Source organism: Ipomoea nil, unplaced genomic scaffold (genome assembly GCF_001879475.1).
Source record: "Ipomoea nil cultivar Tokyo-kokei standard unplaced genomic scaffold, Asagao_1.1 scaffold0302, whole genome shotgun sequence".
Taxonomy (NCBI): Eukaryota; Viridiplantae; Streptophyta; class Magnoliopsida; order Solanales; family Convolvulaceae; genus Ipomoea; species Ipomoea nil.
The window spans coordinates 1,489,277-1,507,463 of record NW_017616730.1 but is presented as its reverse complement, the minus strand read 5'-3'; the positions used below and the strand labels follow the sequence as shown (position 1 = coordinate 1,507,463).

At 37.5% G+C, this 18,187-nt stretch overlaps 5 protein-coding genes across 6 annotated transcripts; 2 read left to right on the top strand and 3 right to left on the bottom strand.

Moving 5' to 3' along the window:
• Positions 1–480, bottom strand: LOC109158789 (ethylene-responsive transcription factor ERF096-like). Its single transcript, XM_019306684.1, has one exon. It carries the CDS (start codon positions 478–480, stop codon positions 1–3), a length of 480 nt encoding a protein of 159 aa, XP_019162229.1.
• A 3,765-nt stretch (positions 481–4,245) lies between these two features.
• LOC109161267 (hyoscyamine 6-dioxygenase-like) lies at positions 4,246–6,279 on the bottom strand. Its single transcript, XM_019309593.1, has 4 exons — positions 5,882–6,279; positions 5,518–5,768; positions 5,096–5,414; positions 4,246–4,850 (listed from the first exon to the last, which is right to left on the bottom strand). The coding sequence occupies exons 1-4, from the start codon at positions 6,074–6,076 to the stop codon at positions 4,608–4,610; spliced, it is 1,008 nt and encodes a 335-aa protein (XP_019165138.1). The 5' UTR covers positions 6,077–6,279; the 3' UTR covers positions 4,246–4,607.
• A 1,229-nt stretch (positions 6,280–7,508) lies between these two features.
• LOC109161278 (RING-H2 finger protein ATL16-like) lies at positions 7,509–9,031 on the top strand. The gene has a single exon (XM_019309602.1). The coding sequence runs from the start codon at positions 7,844–7,846 to the stop codon at positions 8,843–8,845; it is 1,002 nt and encodes a 333-aa protein (XP_019165147.1). The 5' UTR covers positions 7,509–7,843; the 3' UTR covers positions 8,846–9,031.
• A 431-nt stretch (positions 9,032–9,462) lies between these two features.
• On the bottom strand, positions 9,463–12,412 carry LOC109161245 (protein KINESIN LIGHT CHAIN-RELATED 2). Its single transcript, XM_019309569.1, has 2 exons — positions 10,625–12,412; positions 9,463–9,846 (listed from the first exon to the last, which is right to left on the bottom strand). Exons 1-2 carry the CDS (start codon positions 12,274–12,276, stop codon positions 9,621–9,623), a joined length of 1,878 nt encoding a protein of 625 aa, XP_019165114.1. The 5' UTR covers positions 12,277–12,412; the 3' UTR covers positions 9,463–9,620.
• A 1,217-nt stretch (positions 12,413–13,629) lies between these two features.
• On the top strand, positions 13,630–16,728 carry LOC109161255 (CDT1-like protein a, chloroplastic). 2 transcript variants are annotated; one of them, XM_019309578.1, is made up of 8 exons: positions 13,630–13,737; positions 13,998–14,362; positions 14,533–14,652; positions 14,767–15,001; positions 15,211–15,792; positions 15,872–16,073; positions 16,185–16,275; positions 16,361–16,728. In XM_019309578.1, exons 2-8 carry the CDS (start codon positions 14,010–14,012, stop codon positions 16,416–16,418), a joined length of 1,641 nt encoding a protein of 546 aa, XP_019165123.1. In that variant the 5' UTR covers positions 13,630–13,737; positions 13,998–14,009; the 3' UTR covers positions 16,419–16,728. The 2 variants fall into 2 exon arrangements, with proteins under 2 accessions (XP_019165123.1, XP_019165128.1); XM_019309583.1 differs by having other exon boundaries at positions 13,657–13,737; positions 13,990–14,362.
• The last annotated feature ends 1,459 nt before the right edge of the window (positions 16,729–18,187 follow it).

The following is an 18,187-nucleotide window of genomic DNA, read 5'->3' as shown; positions in this document are numbered from 1 at the left end:
TTACTTCTTCTTAGGTTCTGTCTCGTGGCAGCCGAGGAGGTCCTCTAACAACTTATCATCCAGACACTCGAACTCAATCACTTCTTTCGCCGTCGTCTCTCGTCCTTCAACACTACACTTATTACCCACATTTTCCACTACCGCGCAGCCGCCTGAAGACGCCGACTCCGGCGCCGTCGACGGAAAACCAGAAGCAACATGCGGAGGGGCCGACGGAGACGCCGCCGCCGTAGCAACCTGCGGAGGGTACTCTTCGGGGAAGTTAAGGACCGCGAATTTACCCCTCATTTCATACGCTGCTCTGTCATAAGCTCTGGCCGCCTCCTCCGCCGTGCCATGCGTTCCCAGCCACACGCGGACGCCGTTCCGGTTGGAATCGCGTATCTCCGCCGCGTACTTCCCCCACGGCCGCCTCCTCACTCCCCGGTACTTCACCTCCGCTTCTTCTTCTTTCTTCCCGTCGCCGCGATCTTCATCCATTTTCCCTCGCTTCCAATTCTCCTTCCACCCTGCTGGCCACCATTTATACTCACCACTATATATATATATATATATATATATATATATATATATATATATATATATATATATATTGGGATAACTCGAGCCAAGTTGATTGGACAGTTGACTGTATAATTGTTAATGTCTACATAATTTGAACCGATCAGTTAGTATAAGGTTAATTTACCTTATACTCATTTGCTGATTAAATTGGTCAGAAAATATGATTTACTTAGTACACACTTTTGAATACCAAATGCAGTTTCCGGTAACTTAAAAATATATATCGTCCATGGAAAATGACTAGTGATATAGAATTGACACATCCAGTGAATGCAGCCATGATTAACAACGTGATTAATTTTTAATAATCAAGATTATGTAATAAACTAAGACGATGGCTAGGATGGCATAAGATATATTATTTCTCACCTTAGTTTTAAATTAAATTAAAGTCCGACTATTTTGTAACAAATATGTAAGAAGCTAGCTAGGCATATATTATTCAAGGATGCAACTTAAACTAAACTCTTTTAATTTTATTTAAAAAAAAATAAAAAATAAAATTCATGTTATCTTGAAAAGAGAAAATTGCACGATAAATTTTACATAACAGTCTAAGTTTTTTAACGACATTTCTAAGTAGTTAGTGTTTTCAATCAATGTTGTAGGTAGTTGATACTACGCATACTTACTTTTTCATATTCCTAAAGCAGTCTAAAAAGGGCTTGAAAGACTTCTTTGTGTCTATAAAGTTTCACTTTGTATTAGATTTAAAAATGAGAATTTTGTAGCCATGTATGTTTGGGAGTGACAAATTGAGATCGTCATATTGATGACGTTGTCTAAGTGCAATTTACTTGTGACAACAAGAAATGGATCGGATGGGTTGACAGTGGGAATTAATTAATTTAATTAGATTGGGTTTGATTCGGTTGGTGACCAAGTTAATTGTGTAATTAACTGCTTATTGTGTGATTCAGGATGGCATCATTGGATGACGTTGTGTTAGCTTAGGTGATGAACAACGTAAGACATGATTCTTTGGTGGGATAATTCACCTGAGTTAATCCATGTATAGTTATTTGGGTAATCACAAAGAATTAAATTTAATTTCTTGTATAGTTATTTGGGTAAATCACAAAGAATTATACACCTTCAGATAATGAATATATATTTTTGCGCAAATCAAAGTGTACATGTTTGTTGTATACGTATATATGTGATTGTGTGAAGGATATATAGGGATGAACATAGTAAATTATGTGTCTATTCAAATAGTAATATTGAGCTTAAATTACTATATATATATATATATATATATATATATATATATATATGATGTATCAAAATCATACGATATGATAAAAAAAATACAGGAAAAATGAGGTTTTTTATATATCATTATAACTTAAATAATTGAGCAAGGTAATGATATAGGTTGGATCCATCTAAGAATTAATGGATAGTAGAGTTATGTTGTGGAAACGTGTTCACCATGCGAACACAAGGTAGATCCATAAATTTTATACTGTAAATTCATAATTTTTTAAAATTTTTTTTTTTAAAAAACGTAGATTCATAATTTTGTTTTTCATTAGTTGTTAACGGGATAGATCCATAATTTCTAAGGTGTAGATTCATAATTTATATATTGTAGATTCATAACATCTATACTGTAGATTCATAATTTCTATGCTGTAGATTCATAATTTCTATACTGTAAATTCATAATTTCTGTAACAACAAATGAAAAAACAAAATTATAAATCTATGTTTAAAAAAAATAAAAAATTATAAATCTACAGTATAAAAATTATAAATTATAAATCTACGTTTAAAAAAAAATAAAAAATTATAAATTTACAGTATAAAAATTATGAATTTACCTCTGTGTTCATCATGCGCATGGTAAATACGTTTCCACAGCATAATTTGCGAGAATGGATACAGTAAGTATTTCAATAGTACTGTAAATCCGGATTTAGACTTTAAAGCAACTTAAAACGGGCCTATCCATTTAACCTGTATTGTATACGTGCTGGGTTGAACCTACGTAATTATTTTGTGAATGGAAACCATTGTTGCTTACCTAATTATCTGTGGGCTTTAACATGTTTTTTTCCAAGCCTAAATAATCATAACTAAGGAGCTTTAAAGATGTTGCCATGGCGGCCCATTTTATATTTGTTAATGAGTCTCTCTTCTTCTTAATATTAAAAAAAAAAAAAAAAAAAAAAAAAAAAAAAGGGCCAAAGGTGTTCAACCTAGCACTAACCTAGCAGCGTGTAATAGTAATTTTTTCTGGACTCGTGATACTCAGTATGTCTTGAGTGTCTTCATTGGCAAGTTATGCCGTGGAACTGTATAGATACTGATGGAACTAATTGACTCGGGGTAGACCCGAATCAATGAATCAGGATAAGAATGTGATATGAAATAAATAAATATAACGCAAGGATATCGTAAGATCGCAGAGACCGTATATTGTATTAATTATCGCTAATAAGCTATTATAAGACTTGATTAGGAAAATAATGCTATAAGATAGTAATTCAGGAATATGTTATGTCAGATAATGATTAGGGGTCCCTTGTTAGGACAAGGAGGGAGCTTTTTATACCAGCTCAATCCCCAACCGCACCCCTAGAACTGGGGGTGGTTAGATCGGTCCGCTTTGACCGCGTCTCCTCCGGGACCGGATCCAAAGCGGGGCGACTCGGCATGGCCGAGCCGGGCATGTGCCGAGCTCGGGCTAGCCGAGTCCACCATGAACCGGCTCGGCTTGGCAGTAGCCGGGTCCATGGTGACGAGCTTGGGTGTACCGAGTTCGTCCGTGGCCGGGCTCGGCCCATGGCCGAGTTTCTTTGGGCCGACCCGGCCACGGCCCAAGGTGTTGGGCCGAGGCGCCTCGGGTCCGTCTCTCCGGATCGGTTCGTTCCGGGTACAATAGATCCATCAGATACGGTTCTAAAACTGTTCATAATTATGAATATATATTTCAATAATTATAAACATATAGTTTTATAATTATGAACGTAGAGTTGTGAACATAATTATTAACATATAGTTATGTATTTATGAATATAGAGATTCAATAATTGTGAATATGAAGTTTAAAAATTATGAATATATAGTTTTATAATTATGAATATATAGTTCAGTAATTATGAACGTAGAGTTCTGTTATTGTTAATATAGAGTTCAATAATTATGAATATGAAGTTCAAAAAATTTATGAATATATAGCTTTATAATTATGAATATATAATTCAGTAATTATGAACATATAACCGTGTCCACGGTTCCAATGCATAACGATTGGTCTTCATTCATATCGTCAGAAATTACCAGGGCCGAATTTTAGATTGTGCAACAACACAAGACTTCAAATTTTAAAATGCCTAATATTTAATTTTACCTAATTATTTAAGAGATTAAAACAAAATAAAATTACAATTAATCTCTAAAGTAGATATGTTTCCACGGAGACTAATCTCTATGCCGATTATATGGTCAAGCTACATGTGTTTCGTAATCCTTTAAAATACTAAATCACTCTTGGTTTCTAATGGTTGGCTGTGGCTTACACTAAATTTTTTGTAATTTTTTATTTTTCTCTTATTTTACTTAAAAATAAAAGATATTGTACAACTTTTCTATATTTACAAACTCGAATTTAAATATAATAATATATATTGATAATCCGATTTAAATTCAAATATGGGCAGGTTAACTCCAAAATCAAACCAAGCAAAAGCTCATGCTACCATTATTTCTTCCACAACACTTTATATTACATATAAAAGAAAAGTCCGCAACCACTACCGAAAAGTGTACAGTTCAAACCTGTTTTTAACATTGAAAATATACGGTTACATGATTATTTCGCTTACACATAACTAATTGATAAATTATTCGGGGGACCTAGGTCCACTTTACAATGTGAACTTGAATTCAAAAATACACAATTACATATTGAATGTTTAGATTTTACATGCTAAATATTCACAATTTAAATTATGAACATTCAGTATGTAAATTGTGAACATTTTGTATGTAATTTGTGTATTTTTAGACTCTGGTCCGCCTTGCAAGTGGTGCAACTAATTGGAGTCGGTCTTGAAGCATCGGAGTCCATCGCAATGATTTGCCTTGAAGAAGTTGAACAACTCCGGGTACGTAAAAGCCCGGTACACCGGCGGCTCGCCGGAATCCACCAAAGCTCCAGCCGGTTCAATGGAGATTTCTTGAGACGGGCCAAGAAACACTCCGATGGTAGTTCGGCTCTGTTTCGAGTTCGTCACCACACGATGTATTACTGCCTTGAACCTGTCGTTGCTCACCACCTGCTCGACCAAATGCTCACACATTAACACAATCGCATATGTTGTGAAAATTGAAGCATGTGCTCCATCTCAACTAAAAGCCTAAACTCATAGTTGGATTGCACCGCCAGGGTTCCAAGCAGACAGCAGTGAACCATCACCTTTGATCTGGCTCTGATATCAAATTGAAATATGTGCTCCATCTCAACTAAAAGCCTAAACTCATAGTTGAATTGCACATTAATCGCTATACGTTATATACTTACCTTTATGGTTAGGCCAAGTTGGACGATGAAGGCGTTGCGGAGAGGGGCAACGTTGGTCCAGCGGCCATCTTTGAGGAACTGATACCCTGGAACTTGACCCTGGTGAAGAAGGGTGATGAGATTTGGATCAGCATGCACAGGCATTCCCAGAGTGAGAGATGGATCCGGGCATGGAATGTGATGGTTCACTGACAATAAGTGAGTTTTGCTCAATTCTCCTTCAAAGAACCCCGCTTCGATTCCCAGTCCTTCAGATATCATATTCAAGATCCTCAACAGAAGCATTCGAGTTTCCACCGAATACTCACTCACAACAGATCTTATATATCATCAGTGAAAAAAAAAATAATTTGAGGTTGTGGGTAATGATAAAGATTGATAATTTAAGAATTCTGGGCTTAGGTTTGTTTGTGTTTAATTACCTGTATTTGGTGGGTTTTTCTGGCCAGGAATGGATGTTATCTTCCAGGGGGTGACATCTGTGGGTGAAGTTGTCTCTCCAGAAGTGAAACTCTTCGGTTTCATAAGCTAAAGTGCTGGAGAAAATTCTGCAGGGTTTAGTCATGTCCTGGGAGTAAAAACTTTCCTTGTATTCTCCAGGCAGATTGAAGAATTCCTTAAGAACATTCATTGTTTCATCCATTAGATCCTCAGACACTCCATGGTTAATCACCTGCATTCACAACATTCTCAATTCAAGTCTCAATCTTTGGAAGATAGAGCTGATGATGAAATACATATATGAGTTTGTAGCAGAAAACAATGTAAATCAAGAAATTAAAGAACCTGGAAAATCCCAGAGTCTTGGCATGCTTTAAGGATGTGCTGAATGGTTTCATTCTTGTCAGGGTTTCCGAGGTCTATGATTGGAATGTCGGTATAAGTGGGGAAATCGAGGTTTCCAGGTCTGACATCGGGTGGGAAAATGTAATGTTCAGGCACAGATTGAACATCAGACCAGTTTGAAAGAAGCAACACCATCTTCTTCTTCACTTCTCTTTAATTTTCTGCAATTCTCTGCTTGGTTTTCAGTCTTGAAATTGTGGGTTAGTTTCTGTGCAATGTTTGCATGAAAACTATATATGCACACATTTATACAGCACGTATTTGCTCTAAGTTTTGTTGTTTTTCCACAAGAATCTAAACATTTTAGATTCCTTTAGTATCAATCCATTGTTGCAAACGTAATTTGCCTGGACCACTAATCTTGAATTTGTAAGATATGATGAATTATTATCATTATTATACTGTATTCTATTAAGCAAGATTGAGTCTTGATCGGATCCTATTCAGAAAGGGTTCTCCTAAAAGTGTTGCTGAAACTTAAACTCCAGGAACCACTTCTTTTTAGTAATATTTGGTATATTATATTGCAATGTCATTATTCAAATTGAATACTATATATAAATAAAGCAATTTGACTTTTCTAGCTATAGTTTACCAAATCTTTTTGAGTAACAAGGAAAACTTATCGTTATTACTCGAGTGTATGTACAGAATAAATCCTGTATTATGATCCTAGCCGGCAAAAGACCAGACCTTTTGAATTTGCAGCAACCTTGTAAAAACAAATAAAATAATATTTTAATTTGGACTTTGGAGATTGCAGCAGAAAGGGTTATGTTCCTCAGATCTCACTCTTCCTTCAATTCATTACTTACAGTTTGTAAAAAAGGGCATATATATATGCAGGAAAGCAGCATTCATGAGGTCACCCACGCCTGCAATTACATGGGTCAACCTGGTCGGCTCCTATTTCTTCCTCCTCACCATTCTATTCACATTTCCTTCGTGTTCTTTAATGATGTTTTCCCACTTCAATTCCTTTTTTGTTCCTACATCCATCCATCTCCTTCACTTCTTTTTCATATAGAGTTATAAGTAGATATTTTTTGTCTTGCCTGCACGAGCTTAGTTCACGGGTTTGACAGCAACAGTGTGGAGATTATGTTCAAAGTGGGCAATCCCTTATGTGCACAGATCATATTCAAAATCCATCTTATTACCTTTGACATTTTATAGGTTACTCTGATTAATACCAAATATAATAGAAATTTGGTATTGATTAATTATAACTTTTCGAAAAGTGATGCCATCAATTAAATAATTTGTTTGAGCATAGCTATAGTCCAGCTAATATCTAAGGATAGTTCTGCAGTCAAAACTCAAAACCATAATGCCAGTCAGGCATCTTTATCATTGTTAATTCCATGTCTCAGCATCTTCAAACTCCCAAAGTACATTCTACTTATATGTTAAACATTTTTTGTGATAGCAAAAATGTAATAGCTCGCAAATCATATAAGAAGGGAGATAAATAATAGCACCAGAAAAATCATATCAGACATGTAATAGCTAGCGAATCATACAGAACTGTATTGACTAAAATCGAACTTGTAATTGATAGGAGAATAATATTTTACTCACTCGATGACCGGGTTTCAGCATTCTTTTATTAAACTTTTGACTTACCATGTTTCTGTTCTAGATGCCCACAAAATCATTTTCCCCAAAGTCATAACCCACATAAATGTTTCCTTTCTCCACAGCCAAAAACCCATATATCAAAGTGTTAACGTTAACGTTTTCCTCGCTGCATTAATGAACAGTGTCTTCCTATTCAGATCTCATCATACTGGTTCACTGTTGGCTTCCATCTCCAAGCTTGTCTCCTTGTAAAGCAGACATCTTTATTACAGTACTGAGCGTTCAATTCGTTGTATATATCACATTCTTTGTTTCTCTGCGATGGATATTACAGCACATATCCATGAATCCCAAGTTCCCACCTCCCCAGATTCCGGCAATGGTGGCTTTCCGATGATCGCCATTGCGCTGTTGGGCATCATGGCCACCGGTTTCTTGCTCGTCAGCTACTATGTGTTCGTGACCAAGTGCTGTTTCCGGTGGCAGCAGATTGATCCGTTGCGGCGGCTGTTTGTGAGTAGACAGCGCCGCCGTGAGGAGGCGCTGGTGTCGTCGTATTCGCCGTCGTTGCAGAGCCGGGGGGTGGATGAGCTGCTGATACGCGATATCCCGACGGTCCAGTACGGCGGCGGCGGCGGCGGGGAGAGGAGTTTCCGGCAGTGCGTGGTGTGTTTGAGTGAGTTTCAGGCGCTGGAAACGCTCCGGGTTCTTCCCAAATGCAACCACGCCTTCCATTCAGATTGCATCGATATATGGCTGCAGAACAACGCCAGTTGCCCGCTCTGCAGAACCAGCATCGCCGGAAAATCAAGAACGCCGCCGCTCGATCGGATCATCGCCCCCAACTCTTCCCCCCAAGATCCCCGGCCGTTCCTCGGAAGCGCGACCGGCAGCGACGAGGACTTCGTGGTGATTGAGCTGACCGGAGACGACACCACAACCGCCGCCTCGCCGCCGCAGACGGCGGCGCTGGACAGAAGCGACTCGCGGCGGAGCTTACTGCGGCAGCCCCATTCTTCAAGAAAAACAAAACCCAGAAAGCTCCACAGCGCTTCAATCATGGGGGACGAGTGGATTGACGTGAGAGAGAAAGATTCCCAGTTCTCCTCCATCCAACCCATCAGAAGATCCTTCTCCATGGATTCTGCAGCTGACAGACATGTTTATCTGTCGGTCCAAGAAATCCTGAGACAGACCGGACATGTTGACGAGGTTAGAAACAATGGTGAATCGAGTAGCAGCAGCAGGATGCATAGATCCATCTTCTCATTTGGACATGGAATTAGAGGATCAAGAAGTGCCATTCTTCCCATTGAATATTAGCAGTAGTAGTACTAGTTGAAAGAAAACTGTAAACCCTTAAAATGCTTCAAACGAGTGTGAACAGACAAAACCAGATCATACCAGGAACCCAACACTTGTTGATTCTCCATTCAGAAAGCCATGAAAACGTGAGCTCCATTTTAAAAATGCATCTCAAGAAGCATAAGATAGACCGTCTGTCCACCTCTTAGACTACTTGCCCTGGCAATCTCTCCTCCCAACTCAACTCACATTTCAAACTAGGTAGCAATGTATATATATATATATATATATATATATATATATATATGCCATTGATCAAGTGAGTCCACCCATTCCCATGAGTCCGTGTGGACAGATCTGGACCATTGAATGTTTGAAATCAATAGCTTAGATTTCGCCAACTATGCACGACAACTATGCATTTCACTTGCACAGTTCGCGAAACACAGTTGGAGAAATCTAAGCCATTGATCTCAAGCATTCAATGGCCCAGATCTGTCCACACACACTCATGGGAAGGGGTAGACTCATTTGATCATGAGTCTATATATACATATGTATGTGTGTGTGTGTGTGTGTGTGTTTGTGTGCCAAGTATTTACTCATTAGCACAGTATGTGCAAGACAGCCAAGACTGCAAACTAATATATGATTGAATATATGCATGCAAGGTGATGAATGCCAAGCACTTCTATGGAAGCTATTTGAAGAAGAAGTTACAAATTAAACTATAGTTCCTTTGCTGTTGAAGATGAAAAAGATCCCAAAATATGTGGCAAAAAACCGACATTGATCACCTTTCAGTGATTGAAACATCAGATTGAGAGTTACTATTTAAGCTAGAGGCGTTTGATGAAGGCAAGGCCTTAATAGGGGGCTGTTCTGGCAATGAACCACGGGCTTTCGTCTTTAGCTGCTCAAGAATTCGATAAGCTTCTTTAAGTTCATCTTCTGCATTTGGACCATGGCCTTCCCAAGCTTCTATAACTTTCTTCTGGAAGTTAATTGCAAGTTGATAGCTGCAAAAGGATCCATCACTAAGGTTAATAAACAGTGTTTCTCCACTAATAAAGAAATGGATAAGACTAAAGCAGGTAATGAATACTCTGGGTGGGTTGAGATCCAACCAGCCTAAATTTCCTCCCTTTAGTAATGATCTTCGCCAATAACATATTTAACTTATCAGCCAATTTTGGCTTATTTGACTACTATTAGTTATTTGACTTTATTAAACAACCAATATAAATGTTTGATTAATTAGCTTTTTGTAACAGCTTATTGCTCCAAAAAGCTAAAATTGAAAAAGATGTTTCGATAAGCTTTTTAAGAAAGTCATTTTGCATATAATCAACTGTCAGCTAACAGCTAAATTACCGAACATCTTTCTACAATCAGCTACTGCTATCAACTAGTCAAACCCACTAACCAATCAGCTAACAACTATTCACCAAACACCCCAAGGTGTAAGAGGAACGCCCAATGTCCCCACCACCATGAAAAAGAAGTACTCTTCGTTTTTCCTCTTTCGTTCTTGTTTAGGCAATTAGACATTTATACAGACTCTCGTTCAACCTTCCTTGAAAATCATCTTGTATAGGACTATAGGTACGAGAAAATGCGATCTTAAGAGGGAATTAGCTCTTCTTGTAACTACTAAATCAACTAAGTTTTGAAGAATAAGCAAGAAAATATAAAGTAAATCAAGAAAACATAGATACATAAGAGATTGCATTGTGAATGAAGTATCGACCATTGTGGCTCAATCAATATAATGCATCAAGAGATTATTTTTCTTACCTTCCCATAGCAGCATATGCTTTCGATAGGTTTTGGCATGCCTCGATTGAATCGGCATGGTGAGGGCCAAGAGCGACATCCATGATATCCTTGGCGTAAGCAAAAACTTGTGCAGCCGATTGTGGTCTATCGAGTTCCATGTATGCAGCTCCTAAATTATTGTAAACGTAACCGATACTATAATGTTTCGAACCGAAGCTCTCTTTAAGTCTTTCGGCTGCGTCCTCCAAGTAAGGAATGCCTTGCTCGACTTTTCCCGTTAGCAAAAGTAACCACCCGATTCTTGCGGATACACTCCCTACTGAATGCTGCTCCTGAGGGATCTTATCGAGCATTCTCAGCGCTCTTTTCAGCAACGATATTGCGGTTTCAAACTCGTTCATCGTCTCGTATTGCATCGAGATTTCCATATACGCTTCGGAAACTTCAATAGGGGAGCTCGATTCTTTCTTACCGAGGATCCCACAGGCAACATCGAGGCACCTCTTTGAGTCTGGAAACTTCTCCTGATTACACAACGCTTTTGCCATGGATACAAAGACCATAGCTCGGTCCTTGCTTTCTCTATCGGTCCGCTGAACAACGCCCTTCAAAGTCTCGATCGCTTCATCGTACCTCCCCAAGGCAATCTGCATATTGGCAGCATCGACCTCGGCTTGGAGTAATTCTGAACCACGGCCCCAATTCTTCAAGGCCCTTTGCGACAATTGGTTTTGTTCCAACGCCTTCTCGTGCTCCTCTAACCCGGTGTAGATAATCCCGAGAAGTCTCCTGTCGTGGGCAACCTCGACGGAATTGTTCCCCAATTGCCCCTCGTGTATCTCCAATGCCTTCAAACAAAACGGCAGTGCCTCATCGAAATTTAAGACGGAAACATACGCCTCGGCAACATCCCTATTAGCCTTGCCAAGTTCTCTACTTTCTTCCTCCAAACTCATCTCTTTTAACTCCAAAGACTTCCTGAGATTAACAAGAGCCTCCTCCCTCCTCCCCATGGCTGTCTTTGTGTTATACAATTCAAGCTCCACAGCATGGAGGACAGGGCCAAAATCTTCAACACTACAAGATCCCCCTTTCTCTAATTGACCCAAAACCCTCTTAGCCCTATTAAGGTACCCTAAGCTATCATTAAACCTTTTTAGACTATAACAAGCAGAGCCCATCAGCTGCAGAGTCATGGCAAGAGGCAAAGACACTTTATCATCTCTATCCAAAGCGTTCAAAGCCCTATTGGCAAAAGACAGAGCCTTTTCAGGATCCTTACCTTCTTGGTCGAGTTTGAGGCCCATTTTCAGGCAAGCCAATCCAAGCTCGGTTTCATCAAAGCAGGCCTCCATATCCCGGAGAGCCTTGAGCATCTCCTCTGTGGTCTCTGCGGACTCGAAGGCCTCCTCAAGTTCCGATCTTTCTTTGATCTTTCGCTGCCTTGAGGACATCTGGGGCGGGGTTTGGTCCGCGAGAGTGTTGAACATCTGGGGGTTGCCATTGGAGAAGAGAGAAGGTTGGGTTTTGCTGCTAGGTTTGAGATTGGGGTGTGATGGAGTTGTTGAAGTGAGGGAGGAGAAGGGAGAATTGATGGGTTTGGAGATGAAAGATGATGCCTTGGCGTGGCGGCGAAGACGTGGAATAAGTATGGATGAAGCTCTTCTCATGGCGGAGCTTCAATGGAGTTGGGAGAATGTGGGAATTGGTAAAGATTGTAGCTTTTTCGTTGATTTGTTAAACCCTCGAAAAAACCCTCTTTCCGCAGTGGCCGTCGAGGGAGATGTGGTCTCGGGTCGGGTTATAATTAAACCAAATCCGAATTTATGTGAGAAAAAAAAAAAAAAACAAAAAACAAAATTTGTATTTTAGCGGGTCGAATTTCGTCTGGGTCCTTAACTTGGACAATTATGTATCACCCATTGTTATATCACGGGTCAGGGCCTACCTTAACTTTGTAGGTTGATTCTAACTGTATAAACTTATTGAATAGACCTCCCGTTATAATTAAATCTTTACTTTCTCATTATTGTTATCTATTTCTCGATAATTAATTCCTTGTTTTATATTTTTAATTTTGATTTTAATTTCCTAACTTTGTAGAGCTAGATTTATAAAACTTATATTAATTACTACTGAGTAATTTGATTAAATCAATATTGAGTTTGAGTTTGAGGTTGAACTTGTCACATATTATCTTCCTAGTGTAGTTTGCAGACTATTACAAATGAATAATGGTTATCTAGTACACAGCATCTTGTCATGACTACACATTCCTTTTGTCGACCAAAATAATAATAATAATATTAATACTAATAATAATAATAATAAATTTATTGTTTTAAAAAGATCCTTGTATGGCTTTACCTTGTCCAAATAGAATTAGAATTGCATAAATATACTCCTATAAATAAAGATATTGTCGAATAATGTGATAACTCATAATCAATCAATAACACTCATTCCCTTACAATTGTAATAATATTCAACGTGACATACTTATTTGTTATTCAATCACTATTATATTTCAAGATAATTTATTAACTAATTATACAATTGAAAGATCAGACTCTATTTATAATACAATTTATGATATTTATATAAACTATATAAATAAATTCAATAAATTGCATCACTAATTCTGCAAACTTGGGGAGGGCTTGCTATTGTCTTTTATTTTTCTTCTAATGTATAAAAAGAAGAATTTAAATAAATAATTCACGAAAAATATGAATTTGTTTTCTCGAAGAAGGAAAAATATTAATTCCCAACGGTCCAATATATATATATATATATATATATATATATATATATATATATATATATATATATATATATATAAAAATAGAAAATAAAAATTTATTCCTTTTTCTTTTTATGGGTTGGCAGGGTTGCCAACGGTCATATTCTAGGAAATATAATCAGGCCCAGCCCACAATCCCACACTCAATAGAATTTGGCGCGAATCCTTACGTGGCAAGGGGACACGTCGCTTGCCACATCAGCATTCCCGCCAGAACCCTAACATTTATGCCGCGCAACCACCATTGCACACCTTCCTTCTTCCATCGCTTGCCCCGAAACCCAGCCTCAAGAACGACAAGAAGATAAAGAAGCGTTTCTTAACGGAGGTTAGTAAATCCTTTGATCGATTTTATGGAGCTTTTTTTCGTAATCCCATTGTTTTTATGTGATTTTATAGCGCTTTTGAACTGAAAGTTTTGGTCTTTGATCGAAATTCTGGTAGATCTTTTAGTCTTTTTTTGTCTGTTTGTGGATTATCTCGTTATCTGGGCTGTTATTTTTCAGCTCGATTTTGGAAATGGAAATTGTAGTTTTTTCATCCATATTTGTGTTGATTAGTGACGGAGTTTTGGTTTTAGTTTTACAGTGAATTTTTGTAATGGACTCCGCCGAGTCGTCGTTGCTCGAATCGTTTAAGACGAAGAAGGTTCTGCATTCCAGTTCGAAGCCAAATCCTTCGCCGGAGATTAAGTCTCCGGCGGACCGGGATCCATGGAGCTCCAAGACCCCTGAGAAGCCGGTCAATGCTCCTCGCCGGAGTCGAAACGGCAACTCCGCGCTCTCCTTGAAACAAGTCCGACAGGCGGCGCTAAAGCTCCGGAAATCAGATCCGGAACGGCCATCTCAAGCAGATCCACTTTTGAGCTCCGCCGCCGGGCAGATTGGTTCCCAGCCTGAATCTCCGCCTGCAAAGCCTAAGAAGTCCGACGGTCCAGCAAAGCTGCCGGAAAAGTAAGAACTTTCCCCTTTTGGTTTTGCTATTTTGGCTGGATAATCTTGTACAGTTTTCAATATTTTTTTCTGTTTAATCTATAGTTTTTGGGTTTCAAATAATTATTCCAATTTCTAATCCGAAATGGTTTTGATTCTATTGAATATTAATGTTAGTGACTATGTTTCAGGTACGAGATTTTGGGTGAATTCTTCAATAGCTTGGATAGTTCTATCCGGCTGCTACGAATGAAGGGATCAAAGACAACATTTACAAACATTAGTCCCAAAATCGAGTGTTTAACCGACAGGTACATAAACCAAATCGAGAGTTAATTAGCTGCATTTCTTTAATCTCTTCAAGATTTGCTGTCATTAGGTTATGGCCATTGTGCTAATTTATTGGTTTTGGTTTGATTTAATAGGAGGTTTTCTCACAGCCATCTAGCTCAGTTGAAGTTTATTTTACCTGAAGCCATCGAGGTTACGAAGATCCTCGTCCATGATGAACGCACGAGCTGTATGAAGCCTGATCTTCGTATTAATCTAAATGCCAGTGCGATTGGGGACAATGGAAAGGTGAAATCTGGGAATGGGAATTTGGAGTTGAGGAAAGTTTTCCGGGCTCGACTTTTGGATTTCTTCAAATCCCATCCAGAGGTATGCATTTACTTTTTGATGGCATAATGATTTTCTGGATCAAGCTAATATAAGCGAAACTTGATGATGAGAATTCAAGATTTATTTGTTATTAGTTTTCTGTTGTGATTTCATGGATAGTGTTTGGTGGAATGAACATTGTTGCCAGATTGTTGCTTTTAATGATTTTGCAAATGAATGGTTTTTGTTGACTATGATGTTTGGTTCAGGGAGATGATATTCCAGAGGAGGAATTACCATATCCCTTCAATCAATCAAAGCCACCGGTGCCTTCTGGTTCGGGTGGTGAGGCGAGAAATGAAGTTGTGTCTGAGATTGGTGGCATTGGCATTATCGTCAACCTGTCTAAACCCCCGGCTTCAACCTCCCACCTCTCTCGTTCTTTCGGGAGCTTCTCCCAGCGCTGCAGGGCGGAGGACACCAAGAAAGAACAAACGGTTTCTGTCAATCTTCCCCCCGAGAGGAAAGCTTCTAAATCTTGTGTTGAGAAGGATTTGCGTCTCTCAAAAGTCGAGGAAGGTTCATTCTTGAGTGGTGAAGGGACACCAACTAAACTCGCATCCACCCCAGCAAAACCGGTGAGCTCCACACCCGCTCTTCGACCTCCCAAGAGATGTTATATGACTCCAGAAGACGACGATTCAGCTAAATCTCCAAACAAACTAGTTAGGCGCCCTTCCAGGGCGGTCAGGCAGATCTTTGACACTCCAGTGAAGAACGAAGGTAGTGAGACCGAAAGACTTTCAGCTCGTGATGATGTATATGATCTCCCCGAGGATCTCCTGGAATCAGTAAGTACATATCAAGCTTCTCGCCATTTCGTTTCAAACTAATTTTCAAGAAAAAAAACTAACCGTGGTGCTTATGCAGATAAGAGAAAAGGAAAGGAAAGCGCTCGAGGAAAAAGATCCCGCCATCTCACAAGCAAAATGGAGGAAACAAATGCTTGCAGGGCTACCGAAACTGTTTGACACAATTTATTTCCTGTTTCAATCGATCAGACGCTCTGTCATCACCAAGGAGGAATTTATGCACAAGATCGTTTCAAGCCACCTAGGAACTGTTGATACTAGTAAGCCTCGTACCAAATCTCGACCCAACTGATTCTAAAGAAACCTTTTTTTTTTTTTTTTTTTTTTTTTTTTTTTTTTGTTTCCAAGGCTAAACTGTTTCGTTTCTGCAGGAGAAATCGAAGAGCAACTCAGATTACTGCATGAACTAGCGCCAGAATGGATCCATGAAAAGCCAGCATCAAGTGGCGATCTCCTCATATGGTAAGTCCTAATTTTTTTTCTCCTTTCACTATCATTTAGATATTCCTATAGTCGAAAGTATGGTCACTCATTCCACGCTTTGCAGTGTTAACAAGATCCCGGGCCCTGAATCAATACGCTTGAGACTTGCAGATGCAAAGTGAAATCGGGGAGGATGAAGTAACAGTTGTAGATAATCTTGTTTGAGGCTTATTAAATGGGGCTACCATGGAAGAAGAAGAAGAAGAAGAAGAATGCAGCCTTGATGGCTTGCTAACTTAAATTTTACTTTTTGTTTCAATATTTATTGTAGTGGTAAGCTTATTGTGAAGTTGATAGTAGATCAAGGTTAACTTTGTTGTAAGTAATTACTTGCCAGCTTTTGTAATTTTGAAGTTTTTACCCATTTGGGACAATGGGTACCAAATTTGCAAGTTGCAACATTCTCAAAATAAAATACTTTTGGTTGCACAATTAGCCATTGGGACAATGGATTGCTACATTTTTAAAACAAATTGTTCTCCCATAACCGGACATGGCTCTGATATTGAAGTGTGCTCCATCTTAACTAAAAGACTAAGCTAATAGTTGGATTGCACATTAATGTTTATATATATTAGTATTTGCGCCCGTGCGATGCACGGAATAGATTTGTTGTAATATATTAAGAATATTTGGATCGATATATAATTATTTAAATTAGAACATCAAATATTATATAGTTCAATTGAATATACGGGTTGGATCATTTATGTGTTTTTATATTATCATTGTATGAATTTAAGCAAATAATTGTTCAAATTAATAGCTAATGTGTAGATGTATGCATGTAGTGTTATAACTTTGGAGATTTTTTTTTTTTTTTTATCATTGTTTAGTATTTTTTTTTATAAATTATACAAATGTGTTCGTTTTCTAGCAACTCAGTTATATGAATGAATTGTTATCTTAATTCATTTGTATGGAGGATATTTTTTTTGTCTATACATATAACAATTTTGTCATTTAAAAAATATAATATCAACGATTTTATTTACACATTGTTGAAACCTCTTTGTAGACAACATTGGTAGTAGCATCACAATCTTGTCCATCATTGTCTAGAGCTAACACCTTCAATTGATCAGGATGGGTGACTCGGTGAAAATATATAATGGTATAATATTAGTCAATTAGCGATCCTTTTATATTTTAAATAAATTAGTAATATCATATTCATTTTCAGTCAATTATTCTTTTGTATTTTTAGTCAATTAGAATATTACATGGAGTGATATTTTTACCTAATTTGTGTTCCATTTTTAATTGAGGATGTATAATATTATTATTGAAATATTTCTGTTCCATTTGTAATTTACCTTTACTATTGTTTAAAATATGCATTTACTATTTATGATGTAGAATATTATTATTGAAATATTGGCGTTCAATTTTAGTTTCCCTTCCATTTTAATTAAAATGCAATGGTCTAACCATTTATTTTTTTCATATTAATCAATTATGAATAATTTTTTATTTGCAGTCAATTATTAATATTCATTTCCTTTTAAATTTTCAATCCATTAGTAATATCATATTTATTTTCATCCAATTACTTCTCTTTTATTTTTAGTCAATTAATCAATTAGCGAACTAAAATATCAAATGCAATGATATTTTTACCAAATTTTCGTTTCATTTTTAATTGATGATTTAGAATATTATTATTGAAACATTTCCATTTCATTTTTAATTTTCGCTACATTTTTAATTTACCTTTACTATTGTTTAAAATATGTCTTTAGTATTGATGATGTAGAATATTATTATTGAAGTATTTCCTTTTCAATTTTTAATTTACCTTTACTTGATAGTGTAGAATATTATTATTGAAATATTTCCATTCTATTGTTTAAAATTGTGTAAAATTTATGACATACTTGTGATTTGATGT

What these genes read in the sequence shown, in the direction of transcription:
- LOC109161245 (XM_019309569.1), bottom strand. Translation starts at nt 12,276, where the DNA reads ATGAGAAGAGCTTCATCCATACTTATTCCACGTCTTCGCCGCCACGCC. An exon ending in GCATATGCTGCTATGGGAAG is followed by an intron (nt 9,847 to 10,624) that starts GTAAGAAAAATA and finishes ATCCTTTTGCAG; the next exon opens with CTATCAACTTGCAATTAACT.
- LOC109158789 (XM_019306684.1), bottom strand. Translation starts at nt 480, where the DNA reads ATGGATGAAGATCGCGGCGACGGGAAGAAAGAAGAAGAAGCGGAGGTG.
- LOC109161255 (XM_019309578.1), top strand. Translation starts at nt 14,010, where the DNA reads ATGGACTCCGCCGAGTCGTCGTTGCTCGAATCGTTTAAGACGAAGAAG. An exon ending in ATCGAGTGTTTAACCGACAG is followed by an intron (nt 14,653 to 14,766) that starts GTACATAAACCA and finishes TTGATTTAATAG; the next exon opens with GAGGTTTTCTCACAGCCATC. An exon ending in TCTTCAAATCCCATCCAGAG is followed by an intron (nt 15,002 to 15,210) that starts GTATGCATTTAC and finishes TGTTTGGTTCAG; the next exon opens with GGAGATGATATTCCAGAGGA.
- LOC109161267 (XM_019309593.1), bottom strand. Translation starts at nt 6,076, where the DNA reads ATGGTGTTGCTTCTTTCAAACTGGTCTGATGTTCAATCTGTGCCTGAA. An exon ending in AAGACTCTGGGATTTTCCAG is followed by an intron (nt 5,769 to 5,881) that starts GTTCTTTAATTT and finishes TTGTGAATGCAG; the next exon opens with GTGATTAACCATGGAGTGTC. An exon ending in AACTTGGCCTAACCATAAAG is followed by an intron (nt 4,851 to 5,095) that starts GTAAGTATATAA and finishes TTGGTCGAGCAG; the next exon opens with GTGGTGAGCAACGACAGGTT.
- LOC109161278 (XM_019309602.1), top strand. Translation starts at nt 7,844, where the DNA reads ATGGATATTACAGCACATATCCATGAATCCCAAGTTCCCACCTCCCCA.